The sequence below is a fragment of the Crocodylus siamensis genome, chromosome 9 (assembly GCF_052110815.1).
Source record: "Crocodylus siamensis isolate JL-2025a chromosome 9, ASM5211081v1, whole genome shotgun sequence".
NCBI classification, from domain to species: Eukaryota; Metazoa; Chordata; order Crocodylia; family Crocodylidae; genus Crocodylus; species Crocodylus siamensis.
This window is the reverse complement of record NC_143403.1, coordinates 55,351,696-55,369,807: the sequence shown is the minus strand read 5'-3', so window position 1 is coordinate 55,369,807 and position 18,112 is coordinate 55,351,696. Positions and strand designations below refer to the sequence as shown.

Sequence of the window (18,112 nt, the reverse complement as noted above, 5' to 3'; positions counted from 1 at the left end):
GGCCACGCCCCTCCAGCCGGGCCCCTCCCTCCTGCGCCAATCGCCGGCCTCTGCAACAATCCCCGCGACACCTCATTGGCCGACGCCCGCCGTTTCCCGCCGCGGCTTACTGTCGCATTTTGTTGCGGCCCGGCATGCCGCGCGCGGGCGTCGGTTCCCATGGCGACAGGCGGCCGCCGTGGCGCCAGCACGAGGTCCTGGATGGAGGCCGCTCAGCTCACGAGGGTCAGCCGGTTACACTGACCCGCAGGCCGCCGCCGGTCCCGGGCCTCCCTCTCTGCTACGGCCTCCGGGTCTGGGCTCTCCTCCCCTCCCCTGGAGGAGGAGGGGGCTAGGGGCGCGGCCCGGCCAGGCCTGCCGAGGGGCGTCCCGCGGGGCTGAACCCCTTAGTCGTGGCCTCCCCGGTTAAAACTCTCCAAACAAACCCCCAAGGAGGAGGCGCCGCTCCGCGCGTAGCAGGCGGGGTGAGTTGAGGGCCCTTAGAGCCTGGCGGTGCTCAGCAGGGCGTGGGGCCTTGCTCAGGCCATTTCCCAAGTGTAGGGAATGGCCGGGAGGATCCTGTCTGCTCTGGCTCGTGTGGCACTGGCCCATGATCCCCCCGAGGACTCTGCCTCGAGCCTGTGAATCACCTTGGGCAGCAGAGTATCTTTCAGAGGAGCAGCCCGGCTGCATGGAAAGGCAAGGCATCTTCTTAAGTCACTCATTTCAGAGGTAACATTGTGCATGCTCTTTCTAATGTTGTTTTCCCTCTTGCTTCAGCTTCCAGCCCCTGGACCACCTTATTTTTTTCAATTAAATAAAATTACATGTCATAAAGTAAATTAAGTAGTCATATACCATTGGAACATCTCCTGGTAGGGGCTTTGATGCCACCTTCAAATTGCCTCTTTGCTCTTTCATAAAACAAATAGATACATCTTTTTAAATGATCTCATTGGATAAATGTTTGGCAGACCTCGGGTTGTTCTTGTACCTCTTGCCTGAACACTTTCTTATTTTTCAATGTCTCTTTCACAGATGGGCACTGGAATTGAACACATGTATCTTGCTGTTGCTGTATGTAGAGGTGGCAGTACATCCTCCTTGTCCCATCTGATATTCTTCTGCATAAACTTCCAAAGATCACATCACTCTGAAATAAAGTATTGCACTGGAAAATTATATTCAGTTGTTTATCCCCCATGATCCCAAAATCTTTACACAGAGACTACATTCAAAGGTGCAGTCTCCCATCTTGTAAGTGTGGGCTATTGCTCTATGACCTTGCATTTGACTTTATTAAAATGTGTGACTATGTGTTGTTCAACTGAGCCCATATTAGCAAGCAGTCCAGGTCAGCCTGTATAATTGAACCTGTTGTCATCATTATTCACCAGTTTTTGTGTCATCCGCAAACTTTCTCAGGAATTATTTTATATTTTTCCAGGCCATTGATAAAAAATTTGAATAGCTTTGGACCAAGTACAAATCCCTTCAGGACCCCATTAATAACACCTCCAGTGGATTATGAGTCTTTATTTATAATTGCTTTTTTGCAATCTATATGCTAATGCTAACCAGTTTAAATCCTTTAATAGGGGCTACACAGATTTTGTATAGTGCTCATTTTTGTTATCAGAATGTCATGCAGAACTAAATGAAATGCCTTGCAGAAAAAATTCCATTATGCTAACACTTAACTTTACTAACCACTTTTTTAATTTAAAAATAATTTTGACACAGACCTATTTTCCATAAAAACATGGTGATTGTCATTAATTACGCTATATCCATTAATTCTGTATTGATTGTATCCCATACTGGCCTTTCCATGATTTTGCCAGGGGCTGATAGCAGGCTAATAAGCCTGTGGTTTCCTTTTTAAATATTGGCTTGATGCTAATTTTTTCCCTGGTGCTCTGGAATTTCTCCAATTATTCAAAATCTGTTAAGAATTAGTAATAGTGTTTCTGAATGCTCCTCAGATAATTCTTATAATACTTTTTGGTGCAGAATTTAAAATGGTTGACTGCAGTAGTTGTTTAACATTCCCTTGCCACTGCTGAAATAGGACAGGAGTTAGCAACCTATGGCTTGTGGGCCAGATCCAGCCTGCAGAACCACTGGATCTGGCCTGTGGATGTATAGGCAGCTGGAAAAGTTTGCCTGTACCCGAATACAAAGTATTTAATTATCACTGTATGGTATGAATAATCATGCTGCTTCTTTCTAAATGCAGAACATAAAAAACCCAAAGTATTAAATAAATATTTACATCAGGATGAGAGTGTTATATTTATCAAGTATTAGATCTGGCTATTACTAAGTTTGCCTTTGTTCCTAATATATTTGTAAAATACTTTCTTGTTGTTCCTAATTCTCGTGGCCCTAATTTTATTATTGATACCTTTATGACAAAGGTTGGCTCTGGGAGATCTAGGAGGAAACCCAGCAAGAATCAACAAAGACTGTAAGAAGATGGTTTTGTGAACTGGAAATAATAAGAAAAATGTGTGTGCAGGTTTGGGCTACATATGATTTGAGAAATACAGGAGGATAAAAATAGGCAAGATAAATGTGTTTTTTGTTAATGTGAGCTAATCTGTTGCCAGCTAGTATGAGACAACTAGAATATCCCTCACTAGTCTGGCTGTATTTTGATCAAATGCTTGTCACTGCACTCATTGTGCAGGTGTGGTCATTTATAAGTATTTTAATATTGCTAAATAGTATACTTTTAGTATTTTGGTATTTAAAGCAGTGGGGGCCAAACTTTTTGGCCAGCATGCCACAAAATTAGCCCCATACCCTCCCCCACATGCCTCTCTGATCCCCTTCCTCTGCCCAATCTCTTGGTTTGCTTTCTGCTTATGCCCTATCTGCTGCTGTACTGCATGTCCCCTCCTTGATCTGCCATGTGCTGCAGGTTGGCCACCCCTCATTTAACTGTATAACTCAAGGTGGGGGAGAGGATTATTTGGGCTGGAGGGCCACTTACAGAGTTTTGGTGAGCTTTTGCAGGATGCGGGGAGGAATTGATTCTATTTGGCCCTGATCCAAACCCACTGTCAGGGATGCCAGAGTGGGTGGGAAGGTGTTGGGATCTCCATAGAAACCAGCCAGGACCCCTGTGGGAAGGGCATGCTCAGCTGGACGAATGGGATGGGGCAGCAGGCAGGTGGGAAGCAGTGTCTAGGAGTGGGATAGCAGGCAGGGGCAGAGTCATGAACATGGGGCGGTGACAGTGCAGGGCCAGGGCCTGGAGCAGAGCTGGGGAATGGATTGCAGCTCTGCTTCGGGCCCCAGTCCCATGTTGTCACCACCCCACAATCCCAGACCTCCTCTGCCTCATGTCCCACTCCTGGATGCCATGCCCCACCCATAGCCCCATCCCGTCTGCCTAACCAACCATGGCCTGTCCACAGAGATCCCAGCTGGTCTCCTTGGAGACCTCCCCCCTCCCCCTACCTGCTCCATCTGGCCTTCCCAGCAGTGGGTGCAGGGCAGATGGGCCAGGGTACCTGGGCAGCACGGCCTGACCCAGTGTCAGCAGCGACAGTGCCTCTGGAGCTGCTGAGAAGTTGAATCAAGCCACCATGCTGCCCCAGCCCTGCTGTGTGCCTGGGGATGATGGGACTGGTTATAATGAGCCATGGCTTGGGTTGCCCACCTCAGGCAGACAGAATTCCTTGGCAGGCCAGACTTGGCCCATGGGCCATATTTTGCCCACTCTTGGTATAACTGCTATTGGCTTTTGGATTTAGTAAAGGAATTTTAGTTGAATCACTGACATGGTTAATTGAATTTCAACAGTACTGAACTTACAAAAATGAACCATTCAGCAGCCTGCAGTCCCTTCAGCACTTACAACAATATTTGAAAATATCCATAGATAAGAAGTGAATGTAAGAAGTGACAGGCAGAGATGATTAGGCTTGCTGGTTACAAACAGATTTCTGAGAATGCCGTAAAATGGCTCACTGAAGAAAAATAGATGATTGCAGAAACACCAGTGTATGAGATGCAAGCATTTTAAATAATATTTTTTTAAATCAAAGGTTTGCTTGTTCAGCTCCTTTCTCTGAGCACAGCTGCAGAAGAAAGCAGAACTTGAAAACAAAACATAGAATACCATAAAAGGTGAAGATAATAGCATAGGGAAGGGTTCATTAAAAGAAAATGAGTCGTGAATAAAAAATGTCATCAGATTAAAATCACAGATAGTACTTGTTTGACAAGCAAATGCTTTGGGGCAGAGTCCTTCTTTTGCAACAGGTGTGTGTACATTTAGCCTAATGGATGCGTGATTACTGGTGAGATTGTTAGGCACTACCATAAAAGGTAATAATATCAGTAGAATAATAATTTTAATTTATAATAAGAATATTTTTTGTTACATAGAATTGAAAAAAACTTCCTCTTTGAGATATGCATGAGGGCACGCACTTCAGAACATCCAGTAAAATTCTGTCTTATAGGAAGAAATTTTCATCTGATATAAATTAATATAACGCCATTGACCTCAGCGGAACTATTTCAGTTTATATCAGCTGAAACTATCCCATAATTTTAACAAACCAAATTTGATTACATTGTTGTAAACGCCATTTTTGGGGGGCAAAATTCTTGTTGACTGCAACCATTTTTTTTCTCCTGTGGAGTTATTCCAATAGCATGTATTCTATGTACTCTGCTGGCCTGAGAAGTGCAAACAAGTAATAGAAACTCTATTATTACAATAGCAGATATGATTCTGAATATACACAGGTTTGAATCTGTTCCCTAAAACCTTGCCCTTTTTACAAAGTAAAATTACACTTGTTCAAGTTCTCGTTTTTTATACAAGTAGTGTCATAATATTTTGAAGGTCAAGGTACTGGCACAGAGGTGGGCAAAGTCTGGCCTGTGGCGGAGTCCAGGGATTCTAAGGAGACCAGCCTCACCAGCACTAGCAGAGTATGTGGCTGGATGGACCGCTGCTCTGGGGCTGAGATCTTGGGGTGCTGATAGTGTGGTCCAGAGCCAGGGCAGAGCTGCAGTCCACGGCCTGCATGTCATGGCAGCAACGCCACTGCTGTGGTCTCCATGGAAACCAGCTACAGCAACGTGGGCAGGGGTGGCTGGAAAAGGAGTTCGGCCACCAGCCAGATCTGCCATTTTGCCCACCCCGTACTAGCATCTGTCAGTTCCTATTTAGGTTGTTGCTGAAGTTCATCTTGTTAAAGTGTCCAGATTTTCACGGGAGTTGCTGTGTGCTGAGCCTATTTGAAGATGTAACCCCTTCATGTAGATACCCACCTACCTGGGAGCTGAGATTTATCAAGATCTGTCCCAGCTGTATCTTCTAAGCCCTTTTGCAATTCTGTTTCTAAGACTAAGAAAATATCATGCAACATGAAGCTGGGTAAAGGATATGTTGAATGGGAAGATATCATATGTAGATCAGGGAAAATATCTTATATTTAAAGAGACAGCATAGTCTGCAGTTGCAGCACCAGATGGGAAGTAAAGGAAATACAGCTTTTATTCTACGGTCTCCCACTTCATCCATTTCTTTATCTGTAAATAGTCGATAATTTTACCTTTTTTTTATTAAGTGTTTTGAGATTCGTGGATGAAAGTTTTATATAAGCAATAAAGCTCCAATTCTCAACTGTATTTATGTATCTATTTAGAACTATGGAACTATTTAGAAAAGCTGGACATATATAAGTCCATGGGGCCAGATGGGGATGCACCAGAGGGTACTGAGGGAGCTGGCTGATGAGATTGCAGAGCCATTGGCCATCATCTTTGAAAACTCATAGCTATCAGGACAGAAGTCCCGGATGATTGGAGAAAGGCAAACTTAGTGCTCATATTTAAGCAAGGGAAACAGTCAGATCCAGGAACTACAGACCAGTCAGCCTCACCTCAGTCCCTGGAAAAATCATGCAGCAGATCCTCAAAGAATCCATCTTTAAGCACTTGAAGGAGAAGAAAGTGATTACTGATTAGGAACAGTCAGCATGGATTCATCAAGGGCAAGTCATGCCTGACCAACCTGATTGCCTTCTATGACGAGGTGACTGACTCTGTGGATGTGGGGAGACCAATATTTGATATAACTTGATTTTAGCAAGATGTCACAGGGGAACTGCTGAGAAAAGACCCTGAGAGGCCAAGGGGGAACCTCAGGACCCTAAACACAACAAGGAAGGTGAGGGAAGGAAAAGAGCAACGGAGATTCCCTTACCTGCAGCTGACGACGTGGCAAGACCGGAAGAAGCGGCAGGACCCGCACGGCTGATTAGCCGCGTCTTTTTGAAACTGCAGCCAGCTGCATGGAGTAACAAGCACAGCCAGCGTGGGAAAATAAAAGACAGCTCGGGTGAAGGAGAAGGGTGGAGAGCCAGAGAGGAGGTGCCCCTGGAGCCCTGATGAGGGGCGAAGAGAATCCAGACGACCCTCCACGAGACCAGAAGCTGCACCCTAAACAGTCGGAGGGAAGACACCAGCGGTGAGGCGGCGGATGCTCTCATCCCTGGCGACGGAGCCAAGGGAGAAAATCCAAGGACTCCAGAGGAAGAAGCAATGGCAAATGCAGAGCCTTGTAATGAAAACCTTTGATTACCCTAACCTACAGCCTCACTTATGTAATTCAGCTTCCCTGTCCGTTCTCAGCTGATACTATATATAGCTTTAAAAAAAATACTGTGACCAGGGAAAGAAGCCAACTCTGACTGTTTTTGTGCTATAGCCACTTCTAAGGTATATACTAGACATAATCAATATCTAACATAAGGTCACTGACAAGCTGTCACAGGAATATAAATTTTAGTATTAACCAAAGCTGGACTGAAATTAGGAAACAAAACATGGAGACTCTATACCCTATTCTTAACAGTTTTCTGAGCCATCAAGTCCCCATGGGTAGTCTGTGTGAAAGAAGCATACAGCAAAGACATGAGGGAAAACATTAGTAGGAACTGAGTATTAATGTGGATTGATAATAGTGGAGTATAACAGTAGTTATAACTAGAAAGGCAGGCCTGCTGGGTTCTTTTTGCATTTATGTTATGACTTCTAAATAGGATTGGACCTTGTTTCTTCAATACATATATATTGGCTTAAGAGGAAAGATATTTCTCATTTATGATTGAGGGGTTTACAAAAAGTGATTTGTTACATAAACAGACCCCATTAGCAGGATGGGTCCCTAATAAAAATGACCAAACTAAATTATGCAACATTAATAAGATGTAGGCAAGTTCAAGGAAACACTATTTATACCACTGATCTTAGGAGGCCTACAAAAAATGTTTGCAAAGTTTTGTAAGTTGGGGAAAGGCAAATATGTCTTTATTGGAGTAGTCATATAAACACCTTTCACATTAAGAAGTTTCCTGAAGTCACAGATAGTAAAACTGAAGTTTACTAATAACAAAACAAAATCCATAGCCACTCGGAGCTTCTCTTGTCATTATGCTCCCCATCAACAAGTCTTTTGGGACTTTGTAACCCAGCAGGTTCTATCCATCAGAGGGCAGTGATGTGCCACCCTAGCCTGCCTTGCACTTCATAGAAATACATAACCTTTAACAGAAAATCTATTAACCTGCTGACCTATGCAGACAGACATTCTGAGATAACAGAACTAAAAGACCTGATTTTGCTACCCTTATGTTGAATAGTATTTTACTAGGTAAGTCCAGGTGGGATTGGCTCGGGCTTGGGAAGGCTCCCGGAGACCACCCCGACAGGGGACAGAGAGCCTAAGTGGCGGTAAGGGCTGCAGGAAACCAGCTCCTACCAGCCTGAGCCGCTCAGCAAGGGACTGAGTGGGGTTGAATTGCAGGGACCCATAATAGCCCAGTTCGTTACTCAAGAGGGATATTGGACAAACAGAGTGGGGTGGAATTGGGGGTGGGGCTCGCAGTGGTCCCATCCGGCACTTAGGAGGGATATTAGCCAGAGAAGGGGGTGCCTTGTACAGGGCTGATAGGGAGAGAAATTCTCTGGGCCAGGGAGCCCATTTTTGGTTTGAGGCCAGAGATTTTACTGGTAGTCCTTTTCTTAATTTCATTGTTCTGTTTCCCACTTTTGGAGGGGAGGTAAGAAGGCCGTAGAGGGTCTCATACTCAGCTCGAGTCAGGGTCAGGGAAGAGCTTTATATCTGCAGGAGAGTGCCCGTTACACCAAGAGGCGAGGGTCAGGCCTGGAGATGTAAGCAACTCGGCGAGGCTGGGTATCAGGGCAAGGTGTAAGGGTGGGTGGAGCCTTGCAGAAGACCATCGCCCCAGGATTCCCGACTCCGGATATGCCCTGGCAGTCGACCCCCCACCACTGAAAGAACAAACAAAGTTGTGGCAGGCGAGATTGGGGTGAAGACTACCCCGGGGCAATACATCCGGGCGGTACAACCTACGGGACAAAGCGGCAAGCGATCTTACACACCCAAAGCCAGGCAGCGCAGAACCAGATGTTTGAAGCCCACCGAGTACACAAGGGTTTTGATATGGTCTCCCACAGCATTCTTGCAGGCAAGCTAAGGATGTATGGGCTGGATGAATGGACTGTAAGGTGGACAGAAAATTGGCTGGAGCATTGGACTCAGAGGATAGTAATTAATGGCTTGATGTCTAGCTGACAGCCAGTATCAAGTGAGTGCCTCAGGGATTAGTCCTGGGGCCAGTTTTGTTCAATGTCTTCATCAATGACCTGGAAGATGGCATAGAGTGCACCCTCAGCAAGTCTGCAGACAGCACCAAGCTGGGGGGAGTAGCAGATACACTGGAGGGTGGGACTAGGATTCAGTGACCTAGACAAATTGGAGGATTGGGCCAAAAGAAATCTCATGAAGTTCAACAAGTACAAGTGCAAAGTCCTTCACTTAAGACAAGAATCTCATGCACCAGTACAGTCTGGGGGCTGACTGGCTGGGCAGCAGCTCTGCAGAAAAGGACCTGGGGGTTACAGTGGATAATAAGATGAATATGAACCAGCAATGTGCCCTTGTTGTGAAGAAGGCCAGAAACATACTGGGCTGCATTAGTAGGAGTGTTGCCAGGAGTTCGAGGGAAGTGATTATTTCTTTCCCTTTGGCACTGGTGAGGTCACATCTGGAGTACTGTGTTCAGGTTTGGACCCCCCACTCCAGAAGGGATGTGGACAAACTGGAAAGAGTCCAGTGGAGGGCAACAAGATTGACTGTAACTGCAAGAGATTTCTCCGGTAATCTCTCGTAGTCGAGGATGATTGTCTACCATGATTGTTTTATCTGTATGTCTAAAGATGGCTGACAAGGCCTATCTGGGATTTACAGACTCTACTGAAACTCACACATGTTTTCATGTAGAGTGGGTGGCACTGGATTCTTGATTTGGTCCATGACAGAGTTTCTCCTGCTCCTGCTTTTCTATTTCCTGTTATTGTCATGAGGTTTCAAAGTACCAAGATCCCTGCAGCAGACTCTGCCCCTGAGCAGTAGTATCCCATGAGTTAACATTGATGCTGAATCTTTTTAAGTTGGCCTTGAGGACATCCCTGAAGCACTTTCTCTGCCCTCCCCTTGAGTGTATGCCTTGGCTGAGCTGGAAGAATAAACTTACTTTGGGAGTCTGGAGCCAGACAGGAGTTGGAGTAACTAAAATAAGAGAGGGCATATTTAAGACAATAGTATGCATAGAGATTGAAAAGATTAGAACTATTAGGAAGAAAACTGTGAGGGGAACATGTCAGTTATACAAAATAGTGAAAAAAGGAATAGAAAATGGGTGCCTCTTTTTGCTCATTCTCCTATATTATAAAGAAACAAATTTCTTTATCTGTCTTTTGCCAGTCTGCCACAGCCTTGCTATAGCAAGGTTTCATCTTGTGAAAGGAGTACTTTGAATATTGGTACTGGGATGGACTGAAAGCTCCAAGTGAGTGTTCTGAGAAATCATTGTAGGCAAATGGATTCAGGAATGAGCTAATTAGGTAGTGGACAGATAAAAACAATAAAAAGGGGTTGTATGTTTGGTTTCCAGTAAGATGGGAAACAATGGCAAATACGGAGCCTTGTAATGAAAACCTTTGATTACCTTAACCTACAGCCTCACTTATGTAATTCAGCTTCCCTGTCCGTTCTTAACTGATACTATATATAGCTTTAAAAAAAATACTGTGACCAGGGAAAGAAGCCAACTCTGACTGTTTTTGTGCTATAGCCACTTCTAAGGTATATACTAGACATAATCAATATCTAACATAAGGTCACTGACAAGCTGTCACAGGAATATAAATTTTAGTATTAACCAAAGCTGGACTGAAATTAGGAAACAAAACATGGAGACTCTATACCCTATTCTTAACAGTTTTCTGAGCCATCAAGTCCCCATGGGTAGTCTGTGTGAAAGAAGCATACAGCAAAGACATGAGGGAAAACATTAGTAGGAACTGAGTATTAATGTGGATTGATAATAGTGGAGTATAACAGTAGTTATAACTAGAAAGGCAGGCCTGCTGGGTTCTTTTTGCATTTATGTTATGACTTCTAAATAGGATTGGACCTTTTTTCTTCAATACATATATATTGGCTTAAGAGGAAAGATATTTCTCATTTATGATTGAGGGGTTTACAAAAAGTGATTTGTTACATAAACAGACCCCATTAGCAGGATGGGTCCCTAATAAAAATGACCAAACTAAATTATGCAACATAAATAAGATGTAGGCAAGTTCAAGGAAACACTATTTATACCACTGATCTTAGGAGGCCTACAAAAAATGTTTGCAAAGTTTTGTAAGTTGGGGAAAGACAAATATGTCTTTATTGGAGTAGTCATATAAACATCTTTCACATTAAGAAGTTTCCTGAAGTCACAGATAGTAAAACTGAAGTTTACTAATAACAAAACAAAATCCATAGCCACTCGGAGCTTCTCTTGTCATTATGCTCCCCATCAACAAGTCTTTTGGGACTTTGTAACCCAGCAGGTTCTATCCATCAGAGGGCAGTGATGTGCCACCCTAGCCTGCCTTGCACTTCATAGAAATACATAACCTTTAACAGAAAATCTATTAACCTGCTGACCTATGCAGACAGACATTCTGAGATAACAGAACTAAAAGACCTGATTTTGCTACCCTTATGTTGAATAGTATTTTACTAGGTAAGTTTATTTTCTTTGCTTGAACAGCTAGGTGCCTTTTGCTGATATGCAGTGGGCTACAGCTTCATCCCATATTGAACTGACAATAGCAGTGAGCTTCTGACAATATGATGCATCTGAGACAGGCAATGCAACCATCAGGTCTCAACCAAGTCAGCAAAACAAAATCTGCCTGATCTGGTATTAATGGTGAGCTTTGCACAGCAGAAAAAGATCCATCCCTGTGAACCATGTATCTGAAGCATGCCTGCCATTATTTGATCAACACCACAAATCCTCAAGCCTTGCAGTGTGCCACATAGCTCCATTACATACAGTCATACCAATTTGTACCCAACAAACAACAGTAATTCATGCAATTTTTCAAGCGTGAGTAATTTTTCAGCAGCGAGTCATTTTTCAGCAGTGTCCACATTTTAGATCTACAAAACAGGTTAGCCACAGGTTTACTAAATGCTGATTTTTATGCCAGCTCAGTTTACAGTTATTACGCCTTCAGCAGTGCATTGCAAGGGCAACAGGGCTGTCTCAGGGTCGCAGACTGACATGTTATGGGAGAGGCCCCCTCGTGGGTTTTGTTCACTTTGGGGGCACTTGTCAGTATTTTGAGTGGTTTTGCTCCATTCTGTTCTTTTTCTGTGTTGCTCCCACCTAGAATCACAGACGTTACCGTGACTGAAAGCACCAACGCTTGGAGCAGTGAGCAGTTCTTGAGCTTACGGGACTTGAGGTCCCTTCCATAACTTCTGTGAATGGAGTGGCAGCCAATTAAAAAACACTAATTTCTAGATTTCGGTGCTTCCGTCCCGGCAGTGAGAATGGAGGATTGTCCAGACAGGGACAAACCTGATCCTGCGTTTATCTGCTTAGCTCCTCGTGGCCCCCTTCACAAGCTCTTGCGGGGTCCCCGGGCGCTCCGCTGGCTCAGCGGTTTGCTGCTGCAGCTTTAAGCGCCAGGAAAGATGAAATGCGCTCTCGCTCGCCTCAACCCTACAGCTGTGATACAGGAGCCAGGGCGCAGCGGGCTGCGCTGCAGGTGAAGCGCGTCGTAGCCACCAGAGCAGGACGCGCGCCCCCCCGGCCGAGCGCGAGCAGCTCTAGCCGTCGAGTCTGGCAGCACGCGCAAGCGCATTAGGCTGCGCGTAGGCCGAAGCGCCATAACAGACGTGTGCGCATGCGCGGAGACGCAGGCGCAGTGAAGCTGGCAGGGTGGCCTGCGCCTCTTCCCCTTTAAGCGGGTTGTTTAGTGTCCTCCGTCAGGTGGTGGCGGGGCCTGGCGGGTTGGGCTGGCTCGGCGCTGCAGTCTCCCGCGCGAGCAGCATGGCGGGCTGGGGCCGGGACCGGGATGTGGATTTCGGGACCGGGCCCGGCGCCTCGGGTCGCGGCGGCGCCAGCGACGGGCGTATCTACGTGGGGAACCTGCCGGCCGACGTGCGTGAGCGGGACCTGGCCGAGCTCTTCTACAAGTTCGGCCGCATCCGCGACATCGAGCTCAAGAGCCGCCGCGGCCTCGTGCCCTTCGCCTTCGTGCGCTTCGAGGACCCGCGGTGAGCGCGGCCGGGCCGGGCTGGGGTCACCTCTGCCACCGCTGCCCTGGGGCCGCGGGAGGCGGGAGACCGGCGCCCCCCCCCGCTCCGGCGCGGAGCCGGGCTCCTGTCACCGGCCCCGCTGAGGCCGCTCGGACTCCCTGGGAAGCAGCAGGGGGAGGGAACCTGCCCGGGACTGGCAGCCGGGGCAGGTGCGGGGTGCCTTGCCCGGCCCGCGCACTTCCCCGTGCCCTGTTCAAAGCTTGCCTCGCCGTCCCAGCCGAGGAGGTTTCAACACGGCTGTGGAAATATAACGGTTTCCTCGCCACTGGAGCTACGCACCTGCACCCCCCTTCCCCTTGCCGGCCTGTGGCTGTTTCCCATGCTGGTGCACACATGATGTGCCTACGCCGGCCCCCTCATTCCCTGATGGCGGGTGTCGGACATCTACGGACTGTGAACAACCAGTGGCTGCATTCAGGACTTTCAAAATCGGAATTTTTAGACGTTTAATTAATATGGCAGTTCTCCCCACTAAATTAAGAGCTGCTACATTTTTATCTTAGAGACCTTCACAGATCTCTGATCACCAGTGACAAGGGAAGTGATATACTTTTGTCAGCTATAGCAATACTTTTCACAGAAAACATAACATTTTAGTAAGGAAGAGCCACATGTTTCTTTAGGTTTTTCATGTGACACCATCTGTGGTGAGAGAGAATGTCAAGCCAGCACTGTGTGGCCAGCCCTGCACGGGCCACCAGGGACTTGGCTACAGCATGGGATCTACTGTTTTAAAGCAAACCCATGCAATCAAGGACCAAATTTATTTCAACCAAGCTATTGGCTTGATGTGTCATTTTTAATATCAATTGGTTGACTCAACAAATCTCCAGTTTCTCTTATTTAAATTTTGAAAAAACACTATTTTTCATTCTTTGTAACTGTTAAATGAGAGAAGTCACATATTGGGGAGGGTAGCTGCAAGGGTTCTCAGAAAGCATCATCACTTTCTGGCCTGTGGTCATCTTGTGTTTTATGCAAGTGTTTTGTAGTTAATTTTAGAAGGGGTTTGCATACTCAAGAGTCTTTGCCTGTGGATTTGAAGGGCCTACGTTTTGAAAAAAATTGTGTTTGAATGAATGCTTACTATGGTGGCATACAGATTTGCTATAAAATTTAAGGCTTAAATTGGAGTTCATGTCCTTTTCCATAGGTCAGCCCTGGCTTGCTGAAATGGAAAATAGTTTTGAGAATAGGCTTTGATGCAACATCAGAACTCTGACTGAAAACAGTACCTCCCAGGGTAATTTTGAAAGCTAGAACAGACTGACACAATTGTTAGTAAGTGGGATATTAGTGGAGGAAATGTGTCCTCTCTCTACTAGCAGGTCTGAGACAGGTTAGGAAAAAACTTTGTTCCAGATTGCCCAGAGTTCAACTAAAAGCTACTTTTTGGGAGAGTGAAAATGGTTTTTGTGGAGCAACAGAAACATTGTCTGCTGTATGGGACAGGTTCAGCCCACTGAGGAACACAGGACAATGTAACATGTAACTTTCCCATGTGGTCTTTTACTTGTGAACCTAGGTTTGAAAGTATTTGAAAAAAAGCTCACTGTTCTTAGTCAGAACCCTTGAGCAAACCATTGGTGGCTGAGGAATCTGGTACAAATACAATCCAACATCTAAAATTGTCTTTCAGTTATTTCCAAACACACCTCATAACCTGCTGGGATATAAGGAATCATCATAGATGGACCATTACTAACAGTCAATTCATTTGTTCTTTGCAGAGATGCAGAAGATGCAGTTTATGGGAGAAATGGGTATGATTATGGAGAGTGCCGATTGCGTGTTGAGTTCCCTAGATCATACAGAGGACGGGGTGGAGATTTTGGTGGAGGACCCCGGGGGAGGAATGGCCCTCCATCACGACGTTCTGAATTTCGAGTTCTTGTTTCAGGTAAGTTGTATCCCACACGTGAAATTATTTTGCTTTGTATCCCTGTCCTGGGGAGAAGGAAGTTCTCATACTGCTCTGCTGATTTAAAGTTTTTCTTATAACATGAACGTCTTCCTATAAAGGAGTGTCCCACTGCTGTAGAGGACAGAAAATCCTGTCTGGTTTGATTCATGAAAGAGTCATATCTTTTGGAGCTCATATTAAGTGAATGGTGAGCAGAAATGTCTTCACAGATCCAGATGTGACTTCAGGCTTGGATTCTGAAGAGAGCCAGCATCTTGTGAGTGGGCAGGTAGGCGAAGGGAGGGAGAAGAACTTGGGCACCATTTTTCTATGAAGAAAAAGTTTCGCAGCTAGGTGGAACAGTTTCCAACAAATCCCATCATTAAACAAAAAGGATTTGTTAGAGCAAATGATGCTCAGATAGACTCTGACATTTTGTTTAAAAAAATATGTATTAAACTGATCTACGTCTCAGCAGCTCCACACAATCTACTCATTGGAGAGAATGACTCTAAGGGACCTAGGATGAGAGCCCTCCTCAATCAACAACCAGTGGGATCTATTTTAAACAACTTGGAAAGGCCATCCAAGTAGTAAATTGTCATAGGACATATGGGTGGAGAGGGCTTTTTGCAGGAGAGAAAGAAAGGTCTGCAGTCCAGATCAGAAATGCAAAGTGCAATTCAGCACTTACTGAATTTTTAAAAGGAATCAGTCCCTTAACTAAAAAAAGAAACAAACAAGCCTTCCCGCTGCCAGTGCTTATACCCATGCATCATGTTAAAATATAAGTTGCTAAATTCTCATTTCTCTGCTTGCCCCTGTAACTTTCTAGCTATAAAAATTCCCTGTGTGGAAACTACTCCAATAAAATACCTTTGGCACCCTAGAAGGATTGGTACCCTAGTCACTGAAACAGAGAGTACACCTCCTCCTCTTCAGGAGTGAGGGTAGAGGAGAATAACTGTTACTATGACCATTGTGGAAATCTTCTGTGCTAAAAGGCACTATAAAGCATTCATTAAAAATACCAGGCCCCTTAGCACACTGGATTTTCCAGTGCATACTTGGGAAACCTTGTCCTTCATCTTCACATGGGAAACTTGCTGCTGGTTATAAGCTTCTCCAGAAAGTTTTACTCATGACTGGAGAATGAGCTGCTGGAATCTCAGGATGAAAATTAATTTCTGATATGAAGGGGACCGGCCTGTCTTGGATGGGAAATGGAGGCTGAGTAACTCTTTTAAAAAGTAATAATCTACTTTTGAACAGAATCTTCATTTCAAATGTACTGGGTTGAGGGGTAGATTTAAGTTACTTTGCGGCAGCAAAAAGAATGGATACCTCTGAACTTTCAGCACTTTGAATTCCAGAGAGACTGATCATCAGTTTGGAGGACTCAGCTACTTGTTTTTGGAATGGAACTTAGCTTTCTTGGATTCCTGTGTTCTCGTTGCAGTGTTCAACGTCAAGAAAAGTGAGAAAGCATACGGAAGTGATGGAGCCCTTGGCATGGCAGGGTCAACATATCTGGCTCAACCAGAGTAGATGGCTTTTTAGTTTACGTGGTCTCTTATGTTTTGTGTTCTCCATGCTCAGGGCTTCCTCCATCAGGCAGTTGGCAGGACCTGAAGGATCATATGCGTGAAGCTGGTGATGTTTGTTATGCAGATGTACAGAAAGATGGAATGGGTATAGTTGAATTTCTCCGTAAGGAAGATATGGAGTACGCACTGCGTAAACTGGATGACACCAAATTCCGATCTCATGAGGTGGGTTCGTGCCTTCAGGGGAAGAGCATATGTGTATGCAGTCATGGAGAAGCATACATTTCTTTCCGTGCCATGCTGCTCTCAAGAGACGTAACAGCAGAACCTTGGAGCTGGTGATTAATTGTAACACACTTCAATAATTTTGAGAGGTTTAGCATTTGTGAAACATACCTCACAGTGGCTCAGTATATTATGCTCTGACAGCACACGGAGGAAATCTAATTTTGGATATTTTTAAATACATAACCGGAAGGACAAGGTACACATAAGCCTGTTTGTGAAAAACATGAGTTGTTCAGTTTGGTACATCCTTTGTGTGGAAACAAAGGGTTTGGACTGCTTGCTGCCAGCTTGCTTTTGTGTACTTCTGAAGGGCTTAGTAGCTCAAAGCCTTCTTTCAAGTAAGTGAGCTCAGCTCACCACTCGCAGCTGGAGCAAACTTCCTCATTCTCCCAAAGGATGAGCTGGTAAGCATCTGTACAGGTTGCTATAGCCGTCTTTTTTCCTCCCCGGCACGGAGCATCATTTTGTGGCAATCTCTGTAAGGTTCTGATGTCTAAACTAGTAAGTCACAGCTGTCTGGTTCTTAAAGCTGTACTACTTCAGTGTATCCACCTTTTCCAGTGGCTAAGTTGTTCTGCTGCAACCATCTCTGGCAGTTGAAGGTTGAGTATTTGCTGTGGAGATTCCTCTACTGGTACGTGATTGTTACCAGAGCTTGGCCTCTCCGTACTGTGCTACAGGATCGTATTGGCTTGTATAGCTACTATCCTCCAGCATTTAAGGATGGAGTTTGCCTATTCCTTCACCTTCAGTCAGACCAGCTTCCAACAGCCTCTTCCATTTGATTGAACTAGGAGGAATTTGTTCAGGGTTTCCTGTTCCAGCTGTTGAGTCTCTGCCCTTTAGAGATGAGGATGATAGCTAACAAGATATTCCTTGCTAGTACATGTGCAGTATTTTATAAAGTATGCTTTACTCCATAAGCATCAAGTATCAGAGCGGTCTTTCCTGAGCAGCAGCAGTTGAACTTAGTAGTATCTTTGGTTATTTATGTATTGGTTCTAGGCTCCATTTGGTGTTGTTCATACTAGTGAAGAACTATTAATCGGGATGCAGTATTAAAAAAATTGGGTTTTCTTTTTTGTTTAAATTTCAGGGTGAAACTTCCTATATCAGAGTCTGTCCTGAAAGAATTTCCAGCTATGGCTACTCACGGTCCCGTTCTGGGTCAAGGGGTCGTGATTCTCCATACCAAAGCAGGGGATCACCACGGTACTCCTCCCCCTTCAGGCCATACTGATTGCATCCAACAACAGGGACTTCTTAAAATGTGAACTGAGCTGCTTTCTGCTCGGAATTTACATTCCAAAACTGATGGATAGTTTTTCGTAGGAACTCGTTTTTTTTATTCAATAAAAATCTTTTTTTTTTATGATTTACAGTTCTTACTAGGGCAATGTTGGCAACACTTTGAAAAGTTGCAGTTTCATTTTGGTGTTTTGTTTGAAAACATGTCAAGGGTTTATTTTTTTTCCTCCTAGCTGAGGAAAAGTAAACTCAAAAATCTGTGCAGTTATCTCCTGGCCTGCAGGATGGTGCTAAACAGTAATGGAGTGACTGTACAGCTCAGCCTGTTGTGTAGAAATATATTTAAATGTTTTAGTAACTCACCAGTGGTGGTTGTCTTTTATGTGAGGATTGTATTAAAAAGAGGTGGGAGTAGATGCAAGC

General features: G+C 45.0%; 1 protein-coding gene across 1 annotated transcript; it reads left to right on the top strand.

Moving 5' to 3' along the window:
* The first annotated feature begins 12,286 nt into the window (after positions 1-12,286).
* Positions 12,287-17,816, top strand: SRSF9 (serine and arginine rich splicing factor 9). Its single transcript, XM_090062172.1, has 4 exons — positions 12,287-12,661; positions 14,434-14,603; positions 16,206-16,378; positions 17,538-17,816. The coding sequence occupies exons 1-4, from the start codon at positions 12,435-12,437 to the stop codon at positions 17,679-17,681; spliced, it is 714 nt and encodes a 237-aa protein (XP_089918298.1). The 5' UTR covers positions 12,287-12,434; the 3' UTR covers positions 17,682-17,816.
* The last annotated feature ends 296 nt before the right edge of the window (positions 17,817-18,112 follow it).